Source organism: Trichosurus vulpecula, chromosome 9 (genome assembly GCF_011100635.1).
Source record: "Trichosurus vulpecula isolate mTriVul1 chromosome 9, mTriVul1.pri, whole genome shotgun sequence".
NCBI lineage: Eukaryota > Metazoa > Chordata > Mammalia > Diprotodontia > Phalangeridae > Trichosurus > Trichosurus vulpecula.
Window position 1 is genome coordinate 88,728,055 of NC_050581.1, and position 26,309 is coordinate 88,754,363.

At 35.9% G+C, this 26,309-nt stretch overlaps 1 protein-coding gene across 8 annotated transcripts in view; it reads right to left on the reverse strand.

The window, feature by feature from the left end:
* PTPRD (protein tyrosine phosphatase receptor type D) overlaps nucleotides 1-26,309 on the reverse strand; it is a 220,386-nt gene that overhangs the window by 138,523 nt on the left and 55,554 nt on the right. For 7 of the 8 annotated variants that reach the window (XM_036737982.1, XM_036737977.1, XM_036737980.1 and 4 more), the window contains 3 exons: nucleotides 17,093-17,302; nucleotides 10,411-10,571; nucleotides 4,896-4,907 (listed from right to left, as the gene is read on the reverse strand). In XM_036737982.1, coding sequence (XP_036593877.1) covers nucleotides 4,896-4,907; nucleotides 10,411-10,571; nucleotides 17,093-17,302 — 383 coding nt within the window. The remainder of the gene's footprint in view (nucleotides 1-4,895; nucleotides 4,908-10,410; nucleotides 10,572-17,092; nucleotides 17,303-26,309) is intronic. The other variant, XM_036737978.1, reaches the window with a different exon arrangement.

The following is a 26,309-nucleotide window of genomic DNA, read 5'->3' on the forward strand; positions in this document are numbered from 1 at the left end:
TAACCACTGCTTTTATTAAGCATCCTTGTTTAAGCTGTCATAATGTAATTTTAACAAACACATGAACAAGATTTGTCAGATTTGCTTCTTAGTCTATTTTATTCAATTGTCCCTGTTCCCCATCTCAAATAAACATAGTATATCTATTTTTTCCCTCCAAAGTTTCAGTAGATCAAAAGTGTAGCTTGGCAATTAAATACTTCCTTTTCCTCCTAATCCCACCCTCAACAGTGATTCTCCTCTGATGTTGACAGCATGACACAGTTCCAGGAATCTCAGTTGGCAGAATCATGAACAGGGTGTTACATCATTAATCACTGCACATAGCAAAGGTACTACAGAATTGGGAATCTGCTATTTTGGGTCTTCCAGGAATGCTTGCCCTGACTTTTAAATTGTGGACACTGCAGCATAGCTGCTGCCATGACAATAAGATGCTATTCTTTGATGACATGTAGAGTCATTCTCTGGTCAGTCACTGATGGCTATAGTCAAAGGGCTTCTTTGTTTTTAGTTGTATTTATTTTCCTTGCATATAGGAAGAGGTCCAGAATATGAAGAAAGGTGAAGGTACAAAGAGAAGATGGGCTTCCATTGGAAGGCAAAACATGCATTGTTTTGAAGGCCATCCCAAAACTGTCTCATTTTTTTGTGAGTGGGACTGTTTGGATACCCATTATTGTCTACTTAACCACCTTAACTTATTGGCTATGTCACTTCCTGTGTCGAGACAGGAGGGTCAAGGACAGTCTTAGGAGCCACATTCACTTGGGAAATGACAGGACTAATCAGATAAGAGGTAAAGATGGTGAAGTAATTTTATCTGATAAGAGTATTGACGGTGGGATAGAAAGGGCAAGTTTGACAGAAAGGGATGAGGAAAAGCGGAAAGAAATGAGAAGGTGGGAAAGGATACCATGGAAAGAAGAAAAAGCTGATTGACCTCAGGTTTGAAATTTAACCAGATCCCATACCATGGGAATGTAACATTTAAACAACTAGAGAAGTCTAAGAGTATTTTACAGATTAGAGACTTAAACCAAATCACATTAATAAAATTAAGAGGCAGCATGGCATGGTGACAAAAACCACAAGATCTGGGGTGGAATCTCAGCTCTGTTACAAGCTAACTAGAAGACTTTAGGCAAATCACTTAATTTCTCTGGGCTTCATTCTCCTTATCTGTAAAACACATGGCTGGACTGGATGACCTCTTCTGTCCCTTTCCTTTCTGATAGAGTGTGATTCTGTTACTGATGGGTCAGTCAGTTTCACTTGCAAAATATGCAAATTTGCTACAAGGTTGTAGGAAGTGTACTGTTGCATCTTTAAATTGATTTGTTGCAAAAGAAATTGCCATCCCCCTTCTTTGCTGGGATCAGGACTATAATGTGACACCGAACACAGGGAAAGACATAGCTTCCCTTCTTTTTATCTTCATTTTTAAACACTTAAGAGAAACAATCTAATTCTCCTAGGTTCTGGAGTGGTAGACATCCTCTCCTGTTGTTAATGTAAACTACTCATGGAGGATTTCCAGCAGTAGTGTAAACCATTTTCTCTGACCAGGTCAGGGGAAACCAGTCTTTCATGGCAATCCTAAACATAGTCAGCTCACTGGAGCATGGATGCGACTCTTCAGTTCCACACTCCATAATTTTTTAAAATTTTTTTATAATTTTTTTAAATTTTTTTTATAATTTTTTTTTCATAATTTTTGTCCCATTATGTAGCATCTAACCTAATTCTAGCTCCTAAAATAAAAGTGACCCCCCTAAACAAAACCTTAAGTGTCATTTGATCCAACCAGTTGTTAGAGTCTTCCCCTTCCTGTCCAGGGAAACCTTTGTTTTGCTCTGCTGTGTGGTATGTGTTTTATTTACTTACTGATGTTCACAGTTTTTCACGTAATGGAATGTACGCTCCTTGTGGCCAGTTGGTACCTTGGATGTTTTCTATATATTAATCCAAGTCCATCAGAATACTTCTACATATTCTTATCTTGTTACTCTTAAGCACATGAGTGCTATAATACAGACTCATCTAATAATAAGAATAATAACTGATATTTATATAATATTTTAAAGTTTGCAAAGCATTGCAGACATAGTACCTCACTGAAAATCTCCTGCGCATCTTTTTTTATATAACAAAAAATCCCTTTGTTTTTTAAATGTAGGATGGATTTTTGTGAGAGATTATGAAGATTCTAAGGTTATGTTGATATATTTTATCACTGATAATGATAGCAACAGCTTAATACTACTATGGACTTCTAAAATGGAAATTGTTGCCCTTTAAAGCATAAAACAGAACAAAAAGAATAAAACAGAAATAATGTGGACATGACTAGAAAAGCTTTTTTTGGCTGGCTTTAAATGACTACCTCACTGTCAAACTCTATCACAAAAAAATCAAAGTATGGTAATTTTTTAAATTGGGATTTTATCAGACGGCTCAGAGTTTTGCATAAACAATACAATAACCACAGAAAGAGTTTGCATCCTGGTACAATAGAGACAGTGTTGTTGAGTGGAAAGAACATCAGACTTAGAGGTAGAAGAACTAAGTTTGAGTCTTGGTTCTATTGCTAACGACCTGGGACCATGTGCAAGTTACTTTCTCATATTAGTTACATTTCTTTCTCATTCATAAAATGAGGTTAAACATTTACAATATGTGTTTCATAGTCTGTTGTTGAATGAAGTGCTTTATAAACCATAATGTACTACAGAAATATGAATTATTATCAAATGTGTACATGTGTGTACATCTTCTTTCTTGGGGAGTATCCCTGTGTGAGGTATCTCTAGGCATGACATTTTGGGAAAGCAGGAAAAGGAAGGATCATTCTATCTTTCTTCAGCTATTTCTACTGATGTTAAATTATGACATGGTTCCAAGCTTCCAGCCTAAAATACAATAATTAGTCAGAAGTTCTAGTCCCAAGTCCTGCCACACTATAGCTATTTAAGCTTAAAGAAGTCCCTTGGTCTATTAAACCTCAGTTTACTTATCTAAAAAAATGTAAGACTTGAAATAAGTTATCTTTAAATTCTCTTCCAGGAAAAAGCAAAGTGAGAAAACAAGGCCAGGTATATGGCAGCTGGGTGGCACAGTGGATAGTGCACCAGGCCTAGAGTTGGGAAGGCTCATTTAACCAAGTTCAAATTTGGCCTCAGATACTTACTAGCTGTGTAACCCTGGGCAAGTCACTAAACCCTGTTCATCTCATCTGTAAAATGGAATGAAGAAAGCAGTGGCAAACCATTTTAGTATGTTTGCCAAGAAAATTTCAAATGGAGCCATGAGGAGTTGGACACTACTGAACAAGCCTGAACAATAATAATATTTGAGAACTTTTGCCTCAATGAGTCATTGATAAAAAAGAATAACCTGCTATTTACAAAAGCAATAATGTGAAATATATCTCTGAGAATGTAAGAAGAGTTTATCAGCCTTGGGTATGTAACTGAAAATTTTCTTAAGTAGAGTGGATTTTAACAATTAGAACCATATAACATGTAAAAGACTGCTTTTGTGAGAAGCAGCTGTAATAAAGAGGAAATGCCATGGAATTTATAGTCAATGAATATGAGACAATATACTGACACTACCACTAACTGTATAATTGTACAAGCTGCCTACCCTTCTGGATTTTCCTTTCTACCTGTATAAAATGAGGGAGCCAAGAGAGAAGACCTTGGAGGACCCTTCTGGTTCTGGTTCTAGTGAGCTATCTATCAGTGTATGTATTCAAGGGAAAAAAACCATTTTTGTGATGCCAAAGAGGGCATTTCTTATATGAAATTCCTATTCCTTTGCTTCAGTCCAGTATTGAGATCATCCTTGGTTCTCAAAAATCATGGCAACAGAGAGTGAGCTCTGCAAAGATCTCCCAACCTGCAAAACTTCCAGTGTGGTCTGGGAGGGAGAACATTTGCCTTTGGAATAGTCTAGGTAGGTTGGAGATGGCTCATCATCATAAGGGTGGTCACCAGGTGTTTACCAAATAATTTAGGTCACAACAACTCATAATAACTATCTCCTATGCATGAGAAGGTTGTAATGTGCATCAGTAGAGAGAAGATTCACAAGAAACAAATAACTGATTCTGGCAATATCAAAGCACAGAGGGAATGCATTTATACTATGTAAAAGGCTCAATTAGATACCATCTATGATTTCTTCTGACTCAAAAATCTTATTATTCTTTGTTCAATGTCAAACTGTGAATGACAACAATCCAACAAGCTTTGGATTGAAGAGTAGTGGACATAACTGGGGCAGTGCATTTAAAAAGTTGGTGGGCTCCTATATTCCAGGAATCTCAAGATTACTTGCAACTGGAGTAATCGCACTGAGTAGCAGGACAGAATCAAGCTTTAGGAGGATGAAAAAAAAAATAGACTGTTTTTATATTCATAGGTGACCTAATTCAGAATTTTGAGCCTGATCTCCAGTAGAAAAAAGAACTATGTAATAGACTATATTTTCATCTTAAAGAAACTTTTCAGTACACACAAATGCTTCTTTATTGCCTAACTAATGAACAGGTATGGAGTAAGTTCTGTCATCCAAAAGGAGAAGAAAGGAAAAAGGCAGTTTCTTCCTCTTACACTGTGAGATAAAACACTTCCAATTTCTTCTTATTTGCTTAACTCTCTCATATTAGAAGCAATTTGCAAAACTTAAAGCGCCATACAAAAGCTAGCAATTACATTAGAAGCTTTTCAAAGTGTACGAGATTTGATGTGAATCTGCCCATGATCCTCTGGTCTGACATTATCTTTGAAGTTATCACCATCATCATTGTCACCCATCATGCCAGGCTACTACTTTCCCTTTTCCTCTTTCTTACTGGAAGTAAATGCAATTCATTCTTTACTTCTCACCTGTCAGGTTTACTGCTCCATTTTAATGCAGCAAGGAGGAGAAAAAAAGGCTAAATGTTAGTTGGCCAATGGCAAAAGGAGTAACCATGACAACCAGAGATCCAAGAAATGGTGTTCTATAGTGAGGACATGCAACTTACACAAATTAGCAAATGACAGCTTATAAAAACATCGAATGCTTTCTAATCATGGAATAAATGGAGGACACAAGGTTATGTTCAAATGAGAGTCTTTTGCTGTTGAAGAAAACATTTTTGTATTAACGTCATACTCTCTTTTGGCCGTCGCCTACAAAATAATGCCACAGTCAATTATATCCCAGGAGGTGGCTGATGTTAGATATATAATTTGATTTTTACTAAATGTGCTACATGCTGGGGGAAAAAAAGACTAATATATCTAATGTGGATATAGTAAAGTCCCATGTAACAGATTTGCGCATATAAAATAAAAATGTCTTAGTTAAGTGGATACATTATTTCTTTAGTGATATCAAATTTCTAGAAGTTGAATTAAACTACAGGAAAAGTTTGCATAATGGTACTATATCTACTAAGTCATAAAGTAGCAGAAATGATTTCTTCAGATATCTCTAGGCAAGTCAGGTAATCATAAATCTTTTTCTAATAAAGGACTAAATACATTTTTCAGTTCTGTAAAGTATAATACACATCATTATAAATCTATGATGCATGACCATCTATATAGCTGGGCTAATTCGGAAAAAGCATTTTAATTCCAGCAACTGACAGGGCAGATATATTCTTAGTTCATGACATGCTGCCATGTGTGTACATTTATTTTGTATTTGTAAAACTCCCCCACCTCTATTAACATGTCAGTCAACTTGTATTAATTAAACGCTTACTATGTAACAGACACTATGCTAAGTGTTATAGTTTAAGCTGCCTATAACTTTGTATAGAGAAAAAAAGCCTTGTTATGAACGTGAATTAATCTGTGTACTCCCATCTTGGAGGCACTTTCTATGTGCTATGAGATTTCTCCATTTAGTGTATTGAGGGATGGAGTCAAAGTCAATAGAAACAGAAATGCAGGCTTCAAGAGATCATATGGCCCCAAATTGTGCCTGGTCAATAGGTTTGGCAAAGTTCCAGTATATCAGTTAAATTTGTGCTTATTTCATTATGATAAACATGTAGAAATACAACCCGAATGATGAAAGTGAAATATCTACCATAGCTATTAAAATATTCTTATCCTCAGATTCTTAAAGAGCTGTCTACTATAGGAGAGAGTCTCTAAAAAACAACTGCACAAGTAGTATGCAATTGCAAAGTCAACTGGTCACTTGTGAAGGCCAATCAGTTCCTTCTGGACAGTGGAATAGCATTAATGGATTATCTTTTCCAGAATCCCAAAATGATATTTGATTCTACCTAAGAATCAGTACATCTAAGAAAGTGATTTATTCATTCTCTCTTCTTTGGAGATTTGCTTATGTGCCCATATTTAGTACATCTAGCAACACATGACTGAGGAAGCTTCTTGAGAATTTAAGTTAATGGATGACTAAGTATATGAGATTTGATGTGAATCTGCCCATGCTCATGAAAGTAAACTCTGTATTCAGGGCCACTGCCATGGCAATACACCAGACAGACAAAATCAAGGTTCTATGTGAGGGATTTCATAAGAAAGTTTTCCTGTGTAAATGTAACATTTATACAGCATTTCCCTCCAAGGATCTCAAAACATTGAGAACAAAAACCAAAAAAAAATTTCTAGGAGGTGGGTAAGGGGTGTGTTATCAATCCATTTAATGAACAAAAAGAATTAATAATTTCCCTATGGTCACAAACAGTGCTGAAGCTGGGAAAATATTCAAAGAATTCAAATCCATGAGTCTATTTACTTATCCCTCTTGTTTATATTACACAAGAAACATTAGAATAGGAATGAGCATCATTTACCCTAAAATTATGATTACTACTATTGTTCTCTTACTATTCAGATGTTGCAATTGTTTGTAACTCAGTGTCCCTTTTCTGCATTTTTCATCACTATCTATTCTCTTTTTTCACATCAAATATGCCTCAACCATTGTGGAATAATATTTTTCAGATTTATAGTTATTGGAGGAGTTGAGTCTTGCCATTGTGATTATACATACATATATACATACATATATATATACACGTATATACACATCAAAATTTTCCTTCATGGCTAAAGGTTTTTCCTCTTGTCTGCTTGTAATATTTGTGGTTTGAAATTGAAATTCTGTAGTTTAATCACTATGTTACTTAGTAGTTTTGTGCCATGTCCATGTACTATATCCCTTATTTAATACATCTCTACAACAAATATGTGCTGGTGGATGGCATGAGAAAGTGATGAGATAAGGTGTAAGAAAAAAAAAACAACTTAAAACTCATTTCTTGTTGGTAGTGGGTCAGCAGCAGCATCTTTGTAAGAGAACGGTACTTGGAGAAATAAAAACTGCAAATCATTTCCAATGATCCATGTAATGAAGTGAGTGACAACTGACAAAAGCAGCCATGACTTTTGAAAGAATGCATTTGGCTGAGAATGTAGTCATTAAAAAGCACCACTGATGGGACTCAGCCAAATTTCTCCTGCACTGCTCCATGATAATGACCCCAAGGGGCATCATTATACCTACTTGAATTTCAAGTCAGTAATTTCAAATCAAATCTTTATTGCTGAGGCAAGTATTTCTACTTCAGAAATACTTTGTAAGCCACTAGTATGTGCATTTTCAGTTAGGGTTTGTGTGTTTCAGTGTGCAAAGTGTAACGTCTGCATTTCCCCATAGCTTCTCATTCATATATTGCAAAATACCTCTATGTTTTAATATGTAGGTACTTCAAAACGGAAACCTAAAAATGAGTCCTCCTTAGGAGGCTTTTCTTAGGACTAGGTAAAAGTAGCATTGAAACTTTTCCCCCCAGGAATACATAACATACTCTTTTTTTCCCTTTAGGGGAAAAAGCGTTTGAATCTTTCTAAAGTTAGCAATGTTCTATGAGTGAATCAGCCTAGTTGAACTAAGAGAGATTAAACACTATTAGTTTCACCATCTGGTAATGGATTTGTCTGGGTCTACTCCACAAAAACACCTACAAAGAAATTTCACTGTGCTCTACGCACCTGGGAAATCATGACTACTTGAAGAAGAGAGCCCTGGGCCTAGAGTCAGAAGACCTAGGTTTGAATCCCAGCTCTAATTCTCAGTAGTTTTGTGACCATGGGTAAGCAGCAACCTCTCTGAACCTCAGCATCGACACCCATGAAATAAAGATTTAATATAGCTACTATGCACCCCAAAAGGAGTGTTTTGAGGAAAATGCTGTATAAAGCACATAGTGTAATAAACCTATAAATTATTATTAATAATATTGAAAGAAATCATCATATTTAGATAAAAGTGTTTCATTTGTTTCAGATAGACTAAAACGGCCTGTAGTATATGCTAGGAATTTAACTGACTCACTCTGATTACTACAGGAGTTGGGATGTGGTCACTTAAGTTAAAATAACCCATGAGAGCAATTAGAAATCTGCTTTTTTAAAAATTAAATTCTCATCCAATAATTAGTGCTGTGTAAACATAGGAATGGTCACAAAATTCTTATTTGGAAAAGTCTGGCCAGTTCTCAAGTATCATTCAGGAGCTAGGCTAGACCCTTTGGTCTTTCTTTCACCTCCATGTCACTATTTGTTTTGGGAATATTTCCATGTTTGTTTATTATCCCATATAGCAGAGGTGGCAGTGGGACAGCAAGGAGGTGTTGCATGAAAACTGGTCAGTCATAGCCCTTAATGGACACAGCAGAGAAGGATTTGAGCAAGGAAAATGTTTGAAACCATTGATTAGAGTGGGGTTCTTTCACTGACTCATTCCTTATGCCCCAAACAATCTGCTCTTGGCAGCAAAACATAAACCAAAGAAATACAGTTAAGTGTTAGGGAGATAACAAGACCATGTGATGAGTGAGAATTGAAAACTTTCTTACTAAATTTCTTCCCCCATCTTCTCGCATATGAGAGAAACTGAGGAAGTATGAGAAAAGGATTATTTTAGGGGAGTTTTCATGAAGAAAGGAAGCAAGCAGGGAGAACAAAAAGGGCGAGATTATTTCAGGAACATGGTTAACACCATAAATGAACATTTACAAAACAGAGTAGGAGAAACATGTTGAACTAATGCAGGGAGGGAATGCATGAGGAGGACAAAGAAACAATGAAAAAGATATGGCTAAGTAAGGAGTAGGGGAGAGGCCAGTGTCAAGAGGTTTAAATCTGTTTTAGAAGGGCTGAATGGAAGGAAATGGATGAAAAAAGTGATGAAAAAAGATGATTTTGTCAGGCACATCCAGAATGGATGGGTCTTCCCTGCAAAGAGAGGTGAATAAAAGCACAGGTGTTTAAAGTGATCCAAGAGTAAAAAAGATTAATGTGAAGAATCTGTGATGGATTGAGAGAATGGATGAACTCTAGAGTTTCTCTAAAGGATGACATTATAGGATTTAGTGGCATTCAAGAGGTTGGGGAGAAGATACAAAAGTGGGAAAGCAGGTGGGAGGAATACAGTGGAATTAATAGCAGAGTTGGGAGATACTACAGAGTTAGGGGGAAAATGATGACTTTCTCTACCATACTGATGGGCAGCAGGGTGGAAAAGGCATCCAGAAAGATGATGTAAAAGCAGAAAGTGAACAAAATTGGAAAAAAGGCAAAAATCAGTGATGATAAGCCAAATAAGCAATTACCTGCATAAGAATGGAAGTTGAGATCATGAAGTATTATTAGGATACTGAAGGAAAGGAAGCTTAATGACAGAAAAAAAACGGAAAATGCTTCTCCTACTCATGGAGAACATAGGATAAATGATAAGAAGCAAGTTTTAAAGGGATATAAATAAAATGGAAAGGTCAGAAAAATGTTGGAAGAGTCAGGGTTCATTTTTGTCTGACTATTTGAACCCAAGCTTTTCCATTCTTTTCATCTTAAAATATTTATGTAGGGGAAAATGTCAATGATTATAATGCCTATAAAACATGCAGTACAAGATAGCAGTTATATTTTACAAAGAGATTGGAAATGGAGTATAAAGTTGGGCAAGTCATATAAAATACATATTTGCTCTTATAATTAGGCATTATTAGATAATGCTGCCCAGAAATGTTAAGCTTAAATACATGAGACAGGAAAAGAAAGCAGAATATCATCTGGGCATGATGGACAATAAACTAGTTTGTGATTCCTTCTGGGGGTGGAAACATCCCATGAATGTAAATGTCAGTTGAAAATGGTTGCTATATAAGATTCTGTATAGAATACTCTATATTTTTCCTGTTATGTAGAAATTAATGCATCAAATATTTTGGGGGGTTTCCTGAAAATATTTCTATTAACATAAATCATACAATGAGGATACAACAGTTATCAAGGAACTGTAAGTATTCTCTGTGCCCTACCCCTCCCCACCAGTGCATATCACATCAACAGAATTATGAGGCAAGCTTACCTTTTGTAGAGGAGGATAGCTATGACAATGCAAATGATAAACACAACTGCAAGCACAGGCCCTACGACCCAGATCAGTCCTTCTTCTTCATCTGTCATGGGCTGGGGATCGAGATCCATTGATACAACAGGATCTGAATAAGGGCTGGTTGCATACATGGTCTGAGGAGAAAGAGTTTATTTTCTTAGAAAAGAGTCAGATCAAAAAGAGTAAAGGAGAAGACAAGGTAAAGCTGGCAATTAGATGACAAGTAATGCTATTTCCCCTAAATAATTAACTGTGTTCATTTTGAGACTCCCAAAAGGTGGCCCCATGGGAAAAATGTCATTTACAATATAATTTGTTGCAATGATGGAGTTTATTTTAAAGTTGTTCTAGAATCAATAATGTATGCTATCTTTTAAAACTCTGAAGTACCAGTCATTAATGAGTCAATAAGTATTTATTAAACATCTACTGTGGGCTGGAAGACAGTAGTATATTTTGTGTCAAGGACATTAAGTTTATAGAAGTTTATTTTCCAGCTCGATAGTTGACTGGTTTTATGACTTCAGACGAGTCAGTTAAAGTTTCCCAGCCTTAGTTTCTTTAGCTATGAAATGGGTTTATAACACCATTTTCCTTCACAATGGCCCAAGGTCAAATGACCTCATAAAGTACCACATAAAAAAGCAAGATATTATGATGTGTCCAACACTGAGTTCTTGTCCCTCAAAGTCTCTGTAATCAACTTGGAGAGACAAGACAAATACAGGTAAAACAACAAAAAAAGAGCATGGTAGATAATATAATTATTTGGATCATGTAAATGACACCAATATTTCACAAAACAAGGAAGTGGGGCTTATCCATGCTAACTGATGTCCACAGCTGTAAGATAAGCCAAGACAAGATTTAGACTTGTGTTCTTTATTCATCAGGTATCTGCTTGTTTAAGCTGACTGATATTTTCTGCCTATATTGCCTCTTACCCATGGTTATGTGAAATGAGTAGAAAACTAAAAAAGACCAGAGAGCTGAATAGAGAAGATAAAGAAAGTTGGTAGAAGATAAAAAAAATGAATGGATACCAGAAAGGAATGGAACCAATGAGTTCAGCTGACTATGTCATGAAATCATATTTACGTGTTCTGCTAGAAGTCAATGCTGGGTTTTGAGCATATTCTCTGGGAACTAGGCGAGACCCAAGTACAGACATATAAGGAATACCATATGAAGGGTAATTGAGAAGGGCTGGAGTAGGGTAGGGCTAGATAGAACAGAGAGTTCAGGAAGGTGCTCTAAGAGATGATAGTAAGCTTTTCATTCAGTTGTCTACTAAGACAGCACAGGCTCTTGCTCATTGCCTGATAATAATAATAGCTAACATTTAAATAGTACTTACTCTGTGCCAGGCACTGAGCTAAGCACTTTATAATTATTATCTTATTTGGTTCTCACATCGACTCTGGGAGGCAGATGCTATTATTATCCCCATTTTACAGAAGAGGAAGCTAAGGCCGCTTGAAGTGAAGTGACTTGCCTGGGGTCAAACAGTGATTAAATGTCTACGGCCAGGTTCAAATTTGGTTCTTCCTTCCTTCCAGACCAACCTAGCTATCCCAAGGTGCCCCAAGTGCATTAAACTCTTTAGTCAAGACTGACCGTACATCCAGGAGAAAGTTTAGTTAGCACCTCAGCTGCATAGAAAGGAGAACTAAGCTATTTTTCTAACCTTTTAAGATCAGTGGATCATAGAATGATAGTTGAAAGGGAATGCGTAAGTCATCTAGTTCAACCTTCTAATTTTACAGAAGAGAAACTGGGGGTTCAAAGAATGTAAATTTGTCTTGCCCATCATTATAGAGGGTACCAGTGAGAGAGTTTTGAACAGAGGGTCTGACTCAATAAAGCCAGGGATCTTTGCAGCCTAATTTCTGAGATACCACTCCCAACAGGGTCCTCGAATCACTGAGCAGAGATCTGAGGAGTGGAAGAGATGTTGCAGGCCACTTAGTTCAATCCCTTTATTGTATAAATGAGGAACTATGGCACTGGGGTGTGAAGGGATGCCTGTGCTCACAAAAGTACTCATTTGGAGAGTAGTGATTCAAAGTCACATCATAGGATCATAGACCTAGAATGAATAGAGGCTTCAGAGGGGATGAGTCCAAACCCCTCATTTTACAGATGAGGAAACTGAGGCCCAAAGATGTCAAATGGCTTATCCACAGTCATACTAAGGATTCTAAGGAATGGTGGGTTTTTGTGTTATATTCTCTGTCACCCTCAGTCTTGACGAACAGACTTTAAAAGTTTAATGACAATAAACACATAGAACTCTGTATGATGAGGTTTTACAGGAACTCTCAGCACAATTCTCTGTAAGACATATTTGGATCATATGAAAACCAAATCAAGAAAGATTGAGGCAAACAAAAATTAAAAACAAAGCAAAAATTTTATCGAGCTTTTTTCCAAGCCTCTGTTCATCATACCTTAACCTTCTGATATTCTTGACAATCTTTACATTTTCTGACTGAACACTGAGGAATGTTGGTGTCTTCATTTCTTTTGTTTGCAGGTAATTAACTAATCTATCAATAGAGATGCTAAGGACTTTATTCATCTGGCAACCAGAGAGCACTTTGGGAAGACCAAAAAAGCCTGTATGAGCATGAGTACTAATACCAGTAGCATCACTCAGTTGAATACCTATCTACTTGTCAGAGACCAGGCCTCTCAGGTAATGATCTTGCTACATGGAAGGCACTTAAGAAATATTTGAAATAAATGATGTTGGCTTATTATGACTTATCGACTTATTTTGATGGAAAGGTGAGTGGGGAAAATCCAAGAAAAAAGGGACAGATTCCATAGTGAAGGGATAACCTCTTGACTTGAAATATTTTAAAAATCATTCAATGATGATTTCAGATTAGAGACAGGAAACTTTCTCTGCTGTGAGCTGGGCTGGAAAAGAGATTAAGTTTCTCCCCTTTTCTGTGATTTTCTGACAGCATTCCTCTGTGAGTGATTTCTCCAATGTATTCCAACAGTGTTTTTAAATCTCTTCAAATTCAGATGAGGTAGTTTTTTTTAAATAAAAAGATTTCCAAATTTCCCCTCCCTTGAAGCTCTGCTTTACTACCTTTACATCAAAGTAGAAAGTTTATCCTGTACATTAAAAATTCCAAGAAGCCGATCATTTTCTTTTCAGATGACACCCTGTGCAGAGAGGTAACTTGTGCAGAAAGGCTGCCTTTGGGTTTCATTTTTCTACTTGGGAATTTCTGTAGTCACTTGAAAAGAAGCCCCACAGTTCAGCACCAATATCTGACATAGAGAATCCTTTGATAAGTTTCCTATTACTGAAAGGGACTGGAGGGGGGAAGGGGAGCTGACTGGCTGAACCCAATTACTGTGCCTGGCAGACTGAGGAAGCAATTAGAAAACTTACCACCCAGAATATGAGATGCTAAATTTGAATGTGAACTACCATGTTTTTTTCTCTATCCTATTTCTGTCTTTCCTTAATTTAAAAAAAAAACAAAACAAAACAGTATTACATTCAGCTAAAGCAACCCAAGCATGAAGGGACATAAGAACAAGATGAATTACATAAGAGAAGACAACTCATTATTTAGATCACCTAAGGAATTCTCCTTTTTAGTGAATTATTTTCTAACTTTCTTATATTCCACCGATAGAGTCACAAGTAAATTACTATAATTAAAGAAGTTGGCTGTGCTTGTCTCACATTAGACAGATCTTCCAATGAATTCTGGGAATAAGCATCACTGTCTCAATTGTGCTTTCAAATTCAAAGCCAAAACCAAAAGAAAAAAAACTGTATCCCTCCAAACTTCATTTTGGGTTATCCTTAAAGAGAAACTCAATCTTCCTAAGCTCCCACAGTAATTTCATAAACCCGTATCTCCAATTTATGAAGGTTCAACATAGTGATTATATGATCTGAATATTCTCTTTAAGCTAAAGATGTATTCAGGTAAAAATATGTATATAGAATAAACTGTAGTCTTCTCCTTACACAATCAATTTTATTGGGAATCTAATAGGATCTATCCAATATAATTAACAAAAGCACCAAAAGGATCTTCTTATACTGTAGCCTCATATATATTAAAGATGGAAGAGATCTTGGAAATTATGTAATCCATCCATGTCAAACTGAAGGACCAAACCAGGTTAAAATATAACCGGTAAATGTTTAATAAAAATAAATGAAAATACAAATTAAATGTCAATTTATGGTTTTCTAAGTCCATTTCAATTTGAGTTTGACACCACTTATCTAGTCCAACTCCTTCACTTTACAGGTGGGAAAACAAAGGCCCAGAGAAGAGAAATCTTGCTTAAGGTCACAAGGCTTGTAAGTAATTGAGTCAGGATTTAAAGTGAGCTCCTTAACACCAAATATGGTGCACTTTCTGCTATAGCATACTGCCTCTTTGTAGATAACAAGTTTCTGGCATTGGTCTAAATAACCATATCACAGTACAGATTTTGTATATTCCTTTTAGGCTAGATCCTTATTGGAAATAAGCAAGAAGAGCCCAGAGATACTTATTGAGGATGGTGAATCTATTTCTCTCCTCCCCTCCAAAGTCTAGAATAAGCCATCTAAATTCATTGCTGCCACTTCCTAATCTTCAAACTCTTGAAATCTGAATTCTAACCCTTGAATGAAACTGTTTTTTTCCTGTTTTCCCAGAAAATCTCATCTGATGGTCTCTTCTCAGTGTTGACTTTAAAGTACTTTTTTTTACACCATTGGCCATCTAGGTACTCTCTCCTCTCTTGGTTTCTTTGGCACTGCTCTAATTCTCCTTCTAGTTGTTTGACTCTCCTTTGCAGCTGCACCTTCTGTCTCTTCATATGGACATTCTCCACAGCTCTCTGCTGTACCATTTTCTCTTCTCTCTTTAAATTCTCTATCTAAAGTAATCTCAACAGGTTCCATTCTATGAGTTTAATAAACATCTATCTGAAGATGACTTGGCAATCTTTGCATCCAGAACTTTCCCTCTCTCCTATGTCTAGAAATGTATGATCAACTGCCTTTTGGTTGCCTCCTCCTAGGTGACCCACAGAAAAATAACTTAGTAGGCACAAATGAAATATCAATCACTTTTATGGTGGTTGGGCAAAACTTCTCCTCATTATGTACAGTGCCAGTTGTTAAAAACATACATAAAAATACTACTCAAAATGTATTTTTAAAGTCAAGTAATGCTAAGCTGCCTAAGTAAAATAAAGTCTTACCAAAACAAGCTTAACATTTAAATAACTAACACCTCTGTATTAGGAGTAGATCCCTAACTATCCTTCCTAGTTCATCTCAGCAAACATGGAGTAAATCTTGACTCTTCTCTCTCCCTTCCCTTTTCCTATATTCAACCAGCTGCGAAGTAAGTCCTGTTAAATTTCTATCCCATTCTCTTTACTCACAAGATCCTCACTCTATAGCCGTATTATCTTGTCAAGAACCCAAAACTGGGATTTGTATCCCAGTGCCTAACACTGAATAGGAGCTAAATAGATAATTGTTGATGGATTGATGACTATCTGGATTCCTACAATAACCCTCAAGTTTATTTCCTTAGCTTCCAGCATCACCACTCTTCAATCCCATCTCCACAGAACTGCACAAATAACCTTCCCAGATCACTAGTCAGAATATACACCTATCCTGCTAAAAAAAATCTTCAGAAACTTCCTATTGCCTCTAGGAAAATATACAGACTCATCAGCCTGGCATTTAAAGTCCTTAACAGTTACTCTCCAGTCTACTTTTCCATACTTAAAAAAAAATCTGTACCCCCCTTCAAGAATTCTGCATTCTAGACATTCCCTAAACTTGGGCATCTATTTCCTACCCTTGTGCCTTGGCACCAGCTGTCTCATTGGGGATACAAATTCAATAAATGAAACAGTCCTTATTTATAAGATGATATGGTTCTGCGCTGAAAATAGTTTCCTTAAAGAACCAACTTAGATGTCAAATCCTACTTAAAGCCTTTCTTTAAAATTTTTTTTATTTATTTTTAATTTATTGGATAAAAAAAGCATGTCCATAACACAGTAGAATGAAAAAAAAGATATTGCACATGGAACTGGAAACTTTTTATGTACTTGCTATACAATAAAACTATACTGTAAATTTCTTTTTTTTTCTTGCCTTCCCAAACCCATCCCCTTCTCAAGATGAAAGTCTTTCTTGATCCCCCAGGGCATTAGTTCCCTCTCTCTGTCCTAAAATTACTAGATTTATTTATGTCCATATTATCCATATTAATAAATCTATATCTGCATATAGATATATGTGTATACTATTTGTATATGCATATATACATTTGTATATATGCGCATATATGTATATACATATGTATATTTTTGTATGTGTATGCACATAATATATATGTGCATATATGTATATATATGTGTGTATATATATGTATATACACATATACATACATACATACATACATATATGCTGTGCATGTGTGCATTTTTCCAATAGAATAAAATTTCCTTTAGAGCATTTTGACCTTTTTGTTTTCTTTTGAACTCTTTGTATCTTTAGCACTTAACACAGTAGTTTGTAACAGGGTAGGCATTTCCTAAATGTCAAACTGCACTCATCTTTATTGAAATAAAATCCACAGCACAGTAATCTTACCGACTCTGCATGCTCCATGACGGCCAAGACAAAGAAGACATACTCTTGACCACTCTGGAGCTGCTTGTTTGTGAAGCCGCCATAATGTTTTTCATCCCCCAGGGTGAATTCAGTAGGAAGAACATCAAAATGAGCAGCAATATATGGCTTTAGTTCAACCTCTCTTTCATGACGGAGGCTCCTGCGTTTCCGAGATATCTCCTTAAGAAGCTTTTTTTTGGGGGTGGGGGCGGGGAGGGAGGAAAAGAAAGAGACATGTAAAGAACAACAATAGAAAATATTGGCACTTTAATAGGAAAATATATTTCAAGATCAAAACCAAACTAAATACAATTTATCTGCATTTCTTTGAGTATGTCAGAATCACTAAATCTCAGTTCTCTCAGTTTTTCCATTTCTTGCCTTTCTTGTTAAAATGAGGTACTGGAGGTTACTATCAAATTGCTCATAACATTAACACAATCAAAGAAGTCAATTTGCAGTAAATGATATCATTGTCCTCACTCACAAAATTCTACAAAGAAAAAGTCAATAGCACATTAAAACTTACATAAAGAAAATTATCTTCTTGCAGGGAACATAGGATTTAGAGTTAGGAAAGTTTACCAGAAAAAGAAACTGAGGCTCAAAGAAGGGAAGCAACTTACACAACCTTACATGGAAAATAAGAGTCAAGCATCAAGATCTGAACAAAGATCCTGTTCTTTCTACTATCCTACAATTCCTTAACTAAGCAGTAATGTCAATGCTTGTATTTTAATTAGTCAACATAAGCATTACTTGATTTTATAGACGTACTTTGAGTGATACTTTCGCTTATGTTCTGGCAAAAGGCACTTTACAGATTGAGCAGAATTTCCCCCAGTACCAACATAAAATGGCTGAATATTTTTATTTGTGCATGTGAAATCGATATGTTATTTATAAATATGTAAATAGATGGTGCCTCGCATTTCATGATTTTGCAGGTAGGTCAAGTTTTAAATTAACCATTTAGGAGGTTATTCATATTTCAATCCCAAATCAGTTTCTCCCTGACATATAACATTCCTGGTATAGCTACTCCTCCTTCTATCTGGTATATATCAGCAAATGAAAATACGATAATCGTTTCTGGGATGAAGAGGGGGTACATTTTATTCTAAGAGTAACAAATAACTATTTTTGGATCATATGTTGTTTTGAATATTCATAAGACCATCATATGCTCAATTACTGTAAGTGCTCTGCAATATATTATGTAATATGTTCTGGACTTCCATAATTACAAGCATTGATCCAAAGATGGATAAGAACCATAACTAATACAAAGAAAGTAGTCTTGATAAAGTTTAGATCAAATGTCTTGATTTTCTTCTAAGCCTCAATTTCCTCATTCGTCAAAAGGGGAGAGGGTTAAATTATATGACTTCTAGGATCCTTCCCAGGGCTAATGTATTTGGATTCTATAGAACTTTCTACTGGATCCTGATACCATATGAAGTTTAATAATGTACTACATTCTTCCTCCTCCTCACTGATATTTATAGAGAGCTTTAAGGTTCACAAAGCACTTTAAATAAGGTAGCTAGGTGTCACAGTAGATAGAGTGCTGGGCCTAGAGTCAGGAAGACCCGAGTTCAAATCCAGCCTCAGATATTTACTAGCTGTGTGATCCTGGGTAAGCCACTTAATCTCTGTTTGTCTCAATTTTCTCATCTATAAAATGGGAATAATAACAGTACCTACCTCCCAGGGTAGTGGTAAGGATCCAATGGGACAATATTTGTAAAGCACCTAGAACAGCGCCTAGCACATAGTAGGTGTTATATAAATGTTACCTATTGTTATCATTATTATACACATGATTTTATTTAAGTCTTACAATCACTCTATGAGGTAGCTTCTAGAGGAATTCTAATTCACATTTCATGATTAGGAAATAGATTCGAAGAGGTTAGTATGATAACCACAAGGTGCCAGAGGTAGGGTTTGGTTAAAATTCTGCCCACTTCCAGGCCCATCTCACCCCACTACCCAGTAGGCTGTACTATTCAGCTGGTAAACAGAAACCAGCCTAATGCTTACAAACTTTTGATCACACACTTCGATCACCCATGTGGCTTGATTTGATACACTTTAAGACAGAAATAATTTAAGCTTGGACTAGTGCAAATAATGTTGATTATATTAATTTTAGTGTCTAAGGAGAAAAGGGTACATTATCTGAAGTTAAATGGTATCTTGTTTTGGTAAAACAGGTTAGTAGCTCTTCTGTACTTATCTCCAAGGGTATTCTATATGAACGGAAAGTTACGTTCATCTTGATCAGCAAATCTCAGATTCACATTGTACTAGCCCTCATTTTTTAATGGAAAAGAACAAAATCCACTTATTATAACAATGGTGAATATATTCTTGATCAGAAAAAGGTCCTTAGCCTTCCCTTGCACTGACTGATGGCTTGAGATTTCCTTCCACCTACTCTTTGTCTTCTCTTGGACAAACTGGACCAACATCATACTTGAAGGATAAAGATGCAGAACCATTCCATAGCCAGGTAGGCAACTAACTCGGCTTTTTACTACACAAGTGAAGCTAACACAGTAGAAGGAGGAAGGCATATTTACAGCTAAAAAATTAGAAGGAAATTTCTGAGACAAGATAAACATCAGTATAAAAATGACTAGAGATAATTCTTATGAAATATTTTTATCATAATACACACTCACAATCGTAAGCTGCAATTATAGTTTCTTCAAGATTCTAGTGGTTGAGTATGGATCTTTCCCCCACCTCTGCTGATTACCAAATTCACCAGGCAGCTACCTCAAAGCCTTAAAGGGTCATGTTTACTCTGAGCTACTTAGAAACACATAAATGAGTGGGAGATGTTTAACTAAAATTTCAAGGACACGCTATCACAATGGCAAAGAAGTATGTTTATATAATGATTATCTTTGAACAAAGCTTTATTTTGGATACTCTAATATTTTCTTGGTTATTTGGATTTAATGAAATAGAGAAAAAAGATATATAAAAAAACTTACATTCTACCTACAATACCTTTTGTAATATCTGACAATATTATTGCCTGCATGAACTTAGTCAAATCATTCAACCTCTTCTGGCCTCAGTTCCCTCTTCTGTAAAATAAGGGAGTTGAACTAGATAGCCTTTAATGGCCTTTCCATATTTAAATCTATGAACTTATGTTATAAAAGAAAGATCTGTTAAAATTGTATCTTGTTTGGCTCCCCTTGACCACCACCACCCCTTTGTAGTCAATACAATAAGCCAGTTTATAAGTAGCTGGTTATCAAGCAATAGTAGGAAGTAAGATTGCAAAAGGGAACCTAGAATTCATGCACAGACCTTCCCAAAGATCAAAGGAGAGTAATTTACAAATTGTATCGTATATTAATCAAAAATCACATATATGCTGAATCAGGGGAAGACATCCAGACTCTGCTGTCAGGGCCTTTTGGTCCTACAATATGTAAATCTCAGACAAATTCCAGAAATCTGCAGTAAGAGCAGCAGAACACTAGATAACTCTGAGATACTGTGGATATGCTAACTTTAAAGTTTTACCAACAACTTTGAGATTATTTGGATACGTCAATGAACTAACCACGAGGTGGCACAGACAAGAATTAGTCTGTTCCTCCACAAGAGCCCTACCAATGTGAGACCTCAATCTCTTGACCCCAAGCATCTTCCATCTTCATTTATGTCCATGCTGCCAAATGCTCTCAACTGTAATCTGTGATCGTGAGAGTGATTCCTTGTGCCTGTCTCTCTCCCCATCCTCTTCCTCACACTGCCTACCTTCACCTACCGCCTCATCTCTGACTCCAGGTTGTCTGCCTCAGAACCCCTTCTCACTGCTTGGCTTATCTCTGTACTCTCTGTGCCTTTTTAAAGCAGGAGGGCAACCTCACTTCCCACTGCCATCATGGTAAAAGAATGAGGCAACATGATTGACTCATTTCATAAATTAATTCACAGTTTAAAAGAGTATCAGGAATAGAAGCCAGGAGATCTGAGCAGGAAATCTCTTTTGCAACAAACTAGTCTAATGACTTTTAGCATGTCATGTCCCATTCCTTCCTCCTTGTTCTCACCTTAGCACACACCAGATCTCAGTTTCCCCATCTATTAAATAAATGTATTTGACTAAATGCACTCTAAGATACTTTATAGCCCCCAGTGCACAACTAAGATTCTTTAATTACGTATAGAAAACATTAGATATATATAGATAGAGATATATAAATATGTAGATATATATATATAGATATACATATAGATAGATATATAATAGAACTGAAAAAATAACTAAATCATGTGGATCAACCTTGATATCAAATGTAACCTTTCTGGTCAAAAGTTTGATTTATTTTGTAAAACAAGAAAAAAAATCGCGTTGTGGAATTTTATTAAATTCTTCAACTAATCTCCAAGTAAAGAGATATCCTCAGGAGTAGAATGCCTTAAATTCTACTTATCTTGAGCTTGTACTAAGAAATATTTGATAATTTGTATATGTGTCCTATATCTACAAGGTTAGGTTAGGTTATTTTTCTTTTAAAGATGTAGGTGTTCATACGGACAACTTTAAAAGTCCTTTTTTTAAAAACTGACCTCAAATGCTAGAGGAAATGTTGCTTTTGGGGAATCTGGAAAAAGGTCAGCATAGATGTAATGTAAATGTCAGCAGTCACTAAATGTGATAAAAGCAAACAGACTATTGGTCAGATATGTATCCCTTTGAAAGTTGGTTAATCAAGTACAAATAACAGTAGTTTGTGTGAATATATCAGCATACCACTTCTACCTCACTGATCAAACTCTGAATGTACCCTTGATTTCATTCATATTTTTGAGGTAGGATGTTATCATAATTCATCCATATTGCTATCATTCCCAGGAGTTACTTTCTAAACTCCTCGGTATTTGAGATGTTTGAATTGTTCTGGTCTGCATGGTACAGCAAATGTGCACCATCCCGGAAAAGTAACCATTCAGGTCACAAATGGAACCCCTTTAGTTTGCATTTATTTGGTTGGAATGCTTCCTGTTAATACTCCAAATCATGAAAACGAGTTTCAGTTGCAGCAAATGACAACTACACTATTGTTACAATCACAAATTGGCCCCATCATCTCATTAACAAATCGGTAATATACAATTAAACTCAAGGATCACATGACATTGTTTGGGTTGTCTCTTTACCTATGATCAAGTCTTAACTTCCATCACATCACCCTGAACAACTAGAGGAGCTAGTGTGGTCCACTGGTAATTATAACTTTGGTTTGAATCCTGGGTCAGCCATTTGCTGTATAATTTTTCTTTTTTTTTTTTTTTGGCAATCCACTTTACTCTTCTGGGCCCCAGTTTCCTCATCTATAAATGAGGTAAGTGGACTAAATTACCTTTATCTTCCTTTCTGGTATTGACTGCATTTCTGGCCTCAGTTTCCTTATTTGTAAAGTGGAGAAGATAATCCTTATATTACCTACCCCAGAGGATACTGAGATGAAAATACCTTTTAAGCCTTAAAATACTACATAGATGTGAGCTACTATCAATAAATATAACTAATACTCTCATTTTTGTATTGGTGATAATGGATATGGCTGAAGTGGCCTTGATAGCAGGAATTGTGTTCATGGAATTTATCACTTTGGGAGGCCCCCTAAACAGAATGGTACAAACTAGAAGATAATGTTGGGAGTAATTCTCCTTCAGAACCATCCTTCAATTTTTATAGGCATAGGTATGAGTCATAGCTGCGGAAATTCCCTTAGGCCACCATTCTCTCATTTGAGGGGTTTCCAACAAATTGAATTACAGGCTTTTAAAAAAATTACTCGGTCAAACATATTTAAGACTTTCATCTGAGTAGCACGCTTTGTCATATTTGGCAGTGCCAAGTGGCACGATGAAATTACGACAAAGCTTTTATATTATCCACAGTTAAAAAAAACAGTCTGGAGGGATCAGAAAGTAGATGAGTAAGCATAAAGCGAGAACATCGCTTACTACTCATTCGTTCCCCTCTACAATAGTTACTTGATGTATTGGAGGTACTTCCAAAAGATATATCAAGGGCTTGGGTTCTTTATCAGAAATAATTTTCATTTTCCAGTCAATGCATATCTTATTTCTTCCACCATTAATTCTACAATGTGGTCTCAATTATGTCAGTAAAAAAGTGGGAAACAACCCATCCTGACCCAAATATTTCTGAATTAATAAATGTTCTTTATCAAACTATTATACAGATTAATGCACCACAACTTGCAGGATGATTAAAATGACCCTTTGTTATGGGAACCGGCAGCACAGACCCATAGAATTTAATTGCAAGGAAGTTCAATGTCATAGAGCCTTACACTTTAATCTATTAACCCTACTGCATTATGATGGGGATTCTAGAGGTTAAAATTGGTCTGTAATACTAAGTCAGCTTTCATTACTTACTACCAAATGACTTTAAAAAATAGATCTTAATGCTTAAATGCATCTGATGCAATGTTGGACTATATGTCACAGTGTTACGAAAAACATTTTTGTCAGTTTATTTTTCAAGTAAAAGAATGAAGAGAGTAGGTCATACCATTTTAAAAATCTAATTCTAATCAAAATGGAATGGAGATATCGTTTAAAATTATGTGAGAACTGATTAAAATAAGAAGAATATTTCAGTCTTTAATTGATTAGTCAGCTGCAAGAAAAATCATGTCTTGCTTTGCGTTACTTAAGAGAGACCAACTAATCCTTTTGCATCTTCTGATGATGGATTATTCTTCTTCTAGTATAACAGATAATGATTTCCTTCTCTCTGTTTTCTGAACATGAGGAGAAAAAGCAATTTAAAAAGTATCTAGATTATTTGACAATGTTAGGGAAGTGATGCCTAGGATATTTGATAAACCCTCAACTACCGATTTAATGATAACACAGGGGCAATTAGGTGGGGTAGTGGATAGAGTGCCAGCCCTGGAGTCAGGAAGACTCATCTTCCTGAATTCAAATCTGGTCTCAGACATTTACTGGGTTACCCTGGGCAAGTCACTTAATCCTGTTCGCCTCAGTTTCCTCATCTCTAAACTGAACTGGAGAAGAAAATGACAAATGACTCCAGTATCTTTGCCAAGAAAACCCCAGATGGGGGTAATGGAGAGTCAAACACAACTGAAATGACTGAATAGCGACAAGTAACAGCTCAAACACTTAGGGGTAACTTTTAGTCTCCCCCATTCTTTTCCTAAAATTCACTTTAATTTGCATCCTCTGCTCTGCCTGGTTTCAACTACACAGAAGAGGTTAAGCTTATCAGCCTTAATCTCATCACCATGGTAGTAACTCAAGTCTTGACTTGAGATACCATGTGCCTCAGTCTCTGGTCCTCTCAAATTAGATGGCCGGAGGGAGGAACACTAAACTCCTCCCAATGCCTTTCTTTATAGAAGGCAGAAACTAGATTCTCTAGTTCATTCCACTCTCCAACTGTTGCTGTGCCTGGTTTCAACTCCATGGAACAAGATGTGCCTTGCTACTGAATACTCCCTGTCTTTGCCCTTTACCGCCATCTGCTTTCCTGACTCCTTTTGTATGTTGTCTCCCCCCCATTAGACTGTAAGCTCCTTGAGGGCAGGGACTGTCTATTAATCAAATCTCCAGTGTCTAGCACAGTGCTTGGAACATAGTAGGTACCTGATAAATGTTTTCTGAATAAAGCTTAGGTCAGATGGAACAAGCTAGGCAATGGAGGAAATCACTGTGACTAATAAAGATGAAATGTTAATGGAGACTGAAGGATGTTTCTGAGACTTATAAGACTTCAAAAAAAGAAACATAGTAGATTGTTTAATCCAAGTATCCCAATTTATACATTTGGAAACTGAGGCCATGAGATAATGTGGCTTGCCCATACTCACAGAAGAAACAAGTGGCAGGGACAGGATTCAAACTCAGGTACTGTTGTTTTCTGAATCCAAGTTTAGTATCTATTTCACTCTACTACATTGCCTGTGGTAAACATTACTTCTCTGAAAATACGTTATAGCAAGTTCTTATTCTTAATTAATTAGACTTATGGAGAAGCAAAAAAACAAACCAAACTAAAGTAAATACAGATACACATATGTAATACACACACATGTGTATATATGTATATATATATGATGTATGAAATAATTTACAATGAGTACCTTGCTTATGTAAATCTATTTAAAAGAAAAAAAATCACTTTAATAAAAGCCCTTTAAAATATTCTTTTCAAAAAGATTCACAATAATATCTATTTAAATAGCAATACCCTTTGCTACATTTACAAATGTACCTCAGCTACTATATGTGTGCTTTGGGGCAAGTCATTTTGATTCTCTTTACCTAAGTTTCTTCACCCATAAAATAAGGAGATTAGACTTAATGATTTATAAAAGCCCATTCAGCTAGGGAGCCTATAAATCCAATTTACAAAAATATAATTTGCACGTAGTTGTTTTTTTCTTTTTTCTTTTCTTTTTCTTTTGGAGCAGCTAATCATATAAAATGAAATACACCCATGCAATTCTTTGCAAGCAAGCTGCAGGAAAGCAAGACCATAATTAATCTATGTATTGTATTTATTATATTTATTGTATTGAATTTACTACTTGTGATACTGGTCAATTCATTTATTGAATGACTAATAAATATTTATTAAATACCTACTGTGGGTATGGCATTGTTGCATAAAAGGGATACACAGACTAGCTATAACCCTATAAATTTCCCCCCTTCAAACCTAATTCGAATTTATGGATTTAAACACGAAAGAGATTGAAAAATAATTTCCTAATCAGTAGAATTATATGCATCACACAAAAAAGCCACAAGGTAAGTCAAATGTTAAACTATGGTGCAAATTGCAATTTAGCATTTGTTATAGCTTGGACCAACACCTCATTAATGAAGTAGACCATTACTGGAGTTCATATCAATGATGATTAAACCTTTAAGACAGCTCACGTCACCTCCCTTATCTTTGCAACTTGGTTTACAATGGGCAAAGGCGAAAATATTAAAGCCAACAGTAATGAGACCATTTGTACACTTTATTGCAACTAAATATCTTCTAATTTAAGTAATGGTATCTTTGTGCTGGTCCCCTAAGGATTACCCCATAAGGTAAACAGATGTCATGATAATCCATACTAGAAAGACAGGCAAAGGTAGCAAA